This window comes from Bison bison, unplaced genomic scaffold (genome assembly GCF_000754665.1).
Source record: "Bison bison bison isolate TAMUID 2011002044 unplaced genomic scaffold, Bison_UMD1.0 scf7180017864458, whole genome shotgun sequence".
In the NCBI taxonomy this organism is placed as follows: domain Eukaryota; kingdom Metazoa; phylum Chordata; class Mammalia; order Artiodactyla; family Bovidae; genus Bison; species Bison bison.
Genome location: NW_011495020.1, coordinates 5,598,536 through 5,605,035, shown reverse-complemented (window position 1 = coordinate 5,605,035; position 6,500 = coordinate 5,598,536). Strand labels below are relative to the sequence as shown.

Below are 6,500 nucleotides of genomic sequence, written 5' to 3'. Positions count from 1 at the left end.
CAGAGGATGAGATGGCTGGATGGCATCACCGACTCGATGCACATGAGTTTGAGTGAACTCCAGGAGTTGGTGATGGACAGGGAGGCCTGGCATGCTGCAATTCATGGGGTCTCAAAGAGTCGGACATGACTGAGCAACTGAACTGAACTGAACTGAAGTCTTTTTCCATTGCAGTAATCAACATATAAACCAACATGATTTACTTAATCATATTTGCTTTTTTTGGCCTCTAAAATGTAAGTTGCATGACACTTACTGCCATTTTTTCTAGTACCTAGAATTGTGCTTGGCTTGGTACAGAGAAGATATGCAGTAAATAATCGTTGAATGAATAAATGAATGGATTTAATGTACTTGTAGCTGTTGAGATATAAAATAAATGTATAATAAATACTGAATTCCATTTGTTCATCTGTATATAAATGTTTAAAGAAAAAAAAAAAAACCATGAATCTCGATCTAGCTCTATGAGATAAATTGCAAAAACAGTTTTTTAAAAAAAATACAAGTGATCACTAATAAGTAACTCTACAACTTACCACAACATTTGAATTGCCCAACTTTCGAGTCTTCGAATAATGAAATAAGAACTGTTAAAAAAAAAGTAGTGAGCTTTACTATGAATGATCAGAGGTTTCCTGATTGTTTTTAAATGTGAATTCTTGTGAAATCACCTTACCCTTTTGGTGTTATCTTTTTCATCTGTTTCCTGTTGAAAAGAGATTTATAAATATCACTATATTATATTAGAAAATAATGAGAAATATGTAAGATTATAATTCTTAAAACGTGCTACATATGTTATATATAAAATATAAGACTGAAATTAGTTAAGTACATATTGTTCTAAAAATAAATGGGCAATTAACTAAAAACTGTTTATAAATAAGAGTATGAAAAAAGATCTCTGTTACAGCATTATTCATAAGAGCGAAAAATTGGAAACATCCTGAGTGTTCTGTAGTGGTGGAATGGGAAATTCTGATATGATCACACGATAGACTATTCAGAGAAAAAAACTAGAAGGAATCACATCAAACTATTTGTAATTGTCACTGCATAGTAAGATTTATCAGTTATTTTTGCTTCCTTCCATAAACTTTTCTAGAGTCCTCTCTCATTCCAAAAATTTGTCTTTAAGAATGAGACATATCATTCCCTTTTTGTTGTTCTTTTTTGTTCTCATTTGCTTTTAATATAAATAGCAACTCATGGGTAAACACCATTGTCATATATTTTCTCTTAATTAGATAAAAAGTCAATTAAGTGGTTTGGAAAATGTCACCATTAAAAACATCAGAAAAAATACAGTTGTAAACACTTAGTTTCCAAAAATATTTATTCTTCTAAAATATCAAGTTTTCTTTGAATTACTGCATGTGTGAGGTATGGAAGTCAGAACACACCAGCGATAATAGGTTAAACTCTTAGTGAAAAATATTTTCTAAACCTGAGGCTTTTATCCTTAATAAGGTAGTTTTAAAATTAGTTCACCTACCAGATACAGAACATCAACTGAGGTATGGCACATTATGCCATTTTTCAAGTTCCCATTGCCTCACTTCAGGACAAAAAGTTCTCCCAGAAAAATCAAATAATAATTTTAATAAGAAACCAAGACATCACAGTAAGAATATAATTTTCAAACCGACATGGACAATACAGTTTGCTTTTTTCTTCATTATTAATGTCCTCTCTGACAAAGTACAGTGTCCTAACCTCCAAGCTTAGAAAAATGCATCTGTTCTCCAACTGTAGTACGATTCAGGGAGAGAGAAAGAGCCAAAATGACCCCAAATTTCTCTCATCAGAACTAGAACACATCTTATACTTGAGGGGGACATATAATTTTCCAATTAGATGACTGCAAACTCCACTAATATGACCCTAAATTCTCAGGCATCAAAGAAACTGAAGTATTTGTTTCTTATCCAAAATCAACTTATGTTCGTTCTTATAGCTCCTCTTAGCATGCTTCCTAAATTGAGCATATTTTCTTCCAGGAGGAATTCCAAGATATTTCTGAGCAATTGTTTTTGCCTACAAATTAAACACCATTTGAACCTTACCTGGGGCTTTGGTAGAGTCCGCATAATTGTGAGGCAAATCTCCTCCAATGCATTGGATGCCTAATATAAATAAGAAGATGCACAGATGATGCTTCTGCTTTAACAATATTTGCTGCACAGAAGAAATAACCATACAATGTCAGGATCATGAGGATATATATTTCAATACCCTAAATAGAATTCTTCTTGTGGCCCACTGAAACTGTTGAAATCCTTCAATTTCTCTCATGACAAAAAAATTTGGCTCCTAAAAGTAAAACCGTCTTTCCAACCAGGAAAAAAAAAAAAAGTTATATATTGCACATATGCACTGATTAAGGCTTCCACTGTGAGTCCAGATACAAAACTTCTCAGTATTTGCTAAAATGCTATGAGAGTAATGAGGGAAGTGCAAAAAGAGGGGTTATTCTTCTCAGCTTGCTGCAAAGTCTGAATCTACATGCCAAAGCTGTGAACCTTGCTGAATTTACTCATTATTGGCTAATTTGAGAATCCTGTAATTGTTTGCAAACAATGGGAGTTTGGATGGGAGGAAGCCCAGGCCATGCACAGAGCACCTAAGCTGAGTTCCCACCCTTCCAGGCTGCTGACTGCACACCCCAGGATCAGGTTTTTCAAAGCATCTGAGCGTAGAAGCAGGGCAGGGCTCCTGTGGCTCACAGCCAGCTGGGTGTGGTTAGGAGGAGCACAGAGGGACAAGCAGGGGCGAAACCTGCTTTGCACAGAATTCAGCATAGTCACATCAGAAACAATTGATTACTTAATAAATACGTATTGGAAATAATAAGGTGAAATGGGGTGGGGGGGCGTCTGTGAAGTTGAGCAGCTTGCAACTCAAGAGCAGTGCAAATTCCATTTCCTCGTTATTAGTTGTGTAACCTTAGGCTGGTTGACTAACCTCTCTCAACTTCAGTTCCTGCCATCATAAATCAAGGATGGCAACATCAATTCAGAATTCTTGGAAGGATAACATGTGGTAAAGCTCTTAGCACAGTGCCACAGACAGAGCAATTAGTTTACAGCAGTGGCATTAAAAAAGTGTGTGATCTGTAAAGCTTGCTTTACAGCTGCAGTTACTGCTAATTCAGTAGATGTGCCACGAGGGACCATTCAGGGCCACCAAGACCCTTGCCCTTGGCACACACATGTTTAACAGGGTAGGCTATAGCTTAGGGATACAGGTGGAATCATGAAGCAGCTTCTCTGAACACCCTTCCTAGCACATCAGAGGCCTGCTTTGTTCTGTTTGTTTGCCTGCCCGGTGCAAATTGTTGGGATATTTATTAACTATATTAAATGGTTCATATGTATGTAGTATTTCAGTAAATTATAAAACATTTTCATACACATAATCCACACTTTGTCCTTAAAACACAGCTTGATATATAGGATGGGAATTGTTATTCTCACGTATAAAGCAAGTGAGGTTCTGAGAGACTGTGACTTACTTCCCCAGTACCACACACAGCTAGGTTGTCTGACCTAGTTTTGCACTGGTATTGACTGCTAAGCCTATGATTAGGAGTTAGATGAGAGAAAAAATAGAGTGTGAACACTGATATATCTTTCACTTTTTCCCTTCATGGTTGGGTATGCAGGTCACCCAGAAAAATCTAGAAATAAATTCCTGAAACTTCTTTTTACGGCCCATCTAGAAATGCTGCAAAATATAAAACAATAAAAAAAAAGTCTAATGATACCATGTGTCTCAGCTCAAAGAAGAATAAATTCAGATATATGGGTGTTTCCTTAGAAAACAGCTTCTAAGTCAGATGAGGTGTGGCAACAAGACTGAAGTCTGACAGAAAAAAGTTTCCAAACAAATTGTATTTCCTCCAGCAACTTTTTACATGAAGCCAATATTCACTGAGCTGCAACTGTCGTTTAAAGATTTTTCTCATATAGGATTTTTAGTATTTTTTTTATCATGGAACTTTTAAAAGAGCCTTTATTTTCTATTTGGTAAAAATGTTTTGAAGAACTCTTCAGAGAATCATATACATAATAGCTAATGTGAAAAAAAAATTTTTTAATGGTATCAATTAGTGTAAAAGATTTCATAGTAAATTTACCAAGCTCTCCTCAAAAGGCACACAGTCTCCAAAGCCAATAAAAGCCTAATTTACTTTTATGGTTTTTAGATGAGTGCTTTAAAATTCATCCTTTTAATTTTGCAGACATAAAAGTGATTCTGAGGGTGCTTCTGAATTTTATATATAATGCAAAAGTTTGTGTGCTGACTAATATCCATCCCATGTTATATATCCACCAAGGTTCCTCAAGCAACTTGAAATATTCATAAATGTCAACCTATTGTGATTCTGGTTTCTCTTTACCACCTAATACCTGTAACTTGCTGCAAGTGGTCCTCTGCAGGCTGAGGAACCAGCGCAGCAGCAGAAATGCAGCACTTTTTTTTACAAGGCTGCTACTTCACACCGGCCAGGATGACATTCTGGAAGGACTACGTGAAGGACAGGCACTGCACCCTGGCCGGACCATGCAGAGGAGTCACCCCAGGCACACAGCTGACTGCGCTGAGAGAGGCTGAGCCAAGAGCCTCTGCTGAGCCCTCTCCTCTGATCAGGAGACTAGTGATGCTGATTCAGAAAGGTAAGACTCTAAGGCTAACTCTGCTACACCGGCACTCAAAGACAGAACTGCAGACAGAAGGAGCAGCATCCAGCAGAGACATGTAAGGACACACTTCCTTCCCACTCCTCCCCATGTTTCTGAGATAGGCGGGGACCCAGGGCCTTTTGCTGTAATGCTTGTACCTGGACAAAGCTCTTCTTGAGCAACCAAATACAAAGAAACTATATGAGACTAAAAATAACTGATGTTTGGGCAGTTGGGGCAAATTATGGACAAAAAGATACCAATAGACCAAAAAACCCAACCGCTATTTCTGAAGAGCCAGGAGCAAAAGCAGGAGTACTGAGTCTGCACTGGACACCACCAGAGAGGTGGGCAAAACACCTAAGCCACCCCTCCAGCCCAACCCCTGGACATACCCCTGCCCCCACTCCATATAAGGAACCAGTCCCCACCCCAACACCCAGGGAGTGCGAGCAAGGGAACCTTTACTTGTTCTTGCTCCCTCTGCTGCAACAGGGGCCCCAAAAAACCTTTGTCTGAATTCCTTGCCTGGCCTCTAGTCAATTTCTACTTATTAGGGGAGGCCAGGAACCCTGGGTGGTAACTGGGTGGTAACACTTCCAGGTATAGGAGCTAGACTAATACTCCTCTCTCCCCAGCCCTCTCTTAGGTGTTTCTCGTGGGAAGAGGATGAGTTAACCTGATGATTGGCAGCAAGAAACTGGGCACGCTCTGTTCAGCCCTTTCCTCTTAGGTAGCCAGTTCTCTGGCCAGTTGTTCTTGCCTTGTCACTGCCCTGTGGCACAAAACCTGATTCTGGCAGAAGGCTTGAGTCACTGACTAACCTCAGTTTAATTCTGGGGGTAGTTTTAGCAAGGTCAGCATATCTAAGGCCCCATTCACAAACTGACTTTTCAGTTACAATGATATTTTTATCTCCTAAATCTGACTCTGTAAGTTCATCTCTCCATGGGTTGAAAACTCAATTGAGGGACCAGGATATTAGTCCCTTAATACAGCAACAGACACATTTTAACACAGAATTTGATTTTGAAATTAGCATTTTACTTTCTAAAATATGGGTATTTTATCTGCATATCTATTTTTCTTAGAGATAAAGCCTAGCACCTTACATAAACTGTTGGCACTCATTATTACCTGCCAATGATATAATAATTTTTAATATGTTGACATGTTTTAATAAGTCCATAAAATCATGACAGGTCCAGAGGGAGAAATGCAGTATTTCAGCATGACACAAATGCTTACATCACTCCGAAACAACTCCATTTAGAATTACCTGAGGCTGTGGATGCATGGACAGCAAAGACAAACAAGCATCATTTATCTGTAAAACAGATGAAAATTCCAGTTATATCCTGGAAACAGACAGACGATAGCAAAAAACAGAAAGCAGATTTTATAAAGTCAGCTTACTTATAAAACATTAATGAAGGTTCCATGACTGTTCAGGATTCTGGATTTGGGAGGGAAGAGCCTTTTAAACTATCTAAAGAAGTCCTGGAATTGGAATTTCCCCAAGATCTGACCCCAGGCACAGGGGTATACATCCCCATTTCTAGTCATAGGGATCATCAGAGATAGAGATGCTTCAAACATTGAGGGGAAAAACTTTTAGTGTTATTCAGCCTGAGAAATGTGTGTGGTGACTAAAGAATGGCCTCAAAATTCAGGAGCATCCTGTTACGTGGTTCTTTACTACATATAAATCTAATCACATCATCTAAACCAACAGGAAAATACCATACGTGCTAAACAATAAAGAGTATACAGTAAAAACTTATTCTTACACAACACGAGCCATCTTCTAGT

General features: G+C 38.2%; 1 protein-coding gene across 2 annotated transcripts in view; it reads right to left on the bottom strand.

The window, feature by feature from the left end:
- The window catches only part of NMU (neuromedin U), a 28,308-nt gene that overhangs the window by 5,768 nt on the left and 16,040 nt on the right, over positions 1–6,500 (bottom strand). Inside the window, exons 3-6 of one of the 2 annotated variants that reach the window (XM_010859674.1) lie at positions 5,968–6,015; positions 2,070–2,129; positions 680–709; positions 540–590 (exon numbers count right to left, since the gene is read on the bottom strand). In XM_010859674.1, the coding sequence (XP_010857976.1) occupies positions 540–590; positions 680–709; positions 2,070–2,129; positions 5,968–6,015 (189 nt within the window). The remainder of the gene's footprint in view (positions 1–539; positions 591–679; positions 710–2,069; positions 2,130–5,967; positions 6,016–6,500) is intronic. The other variant, XM_010859675.1, reaches the window with a different exon arrangement.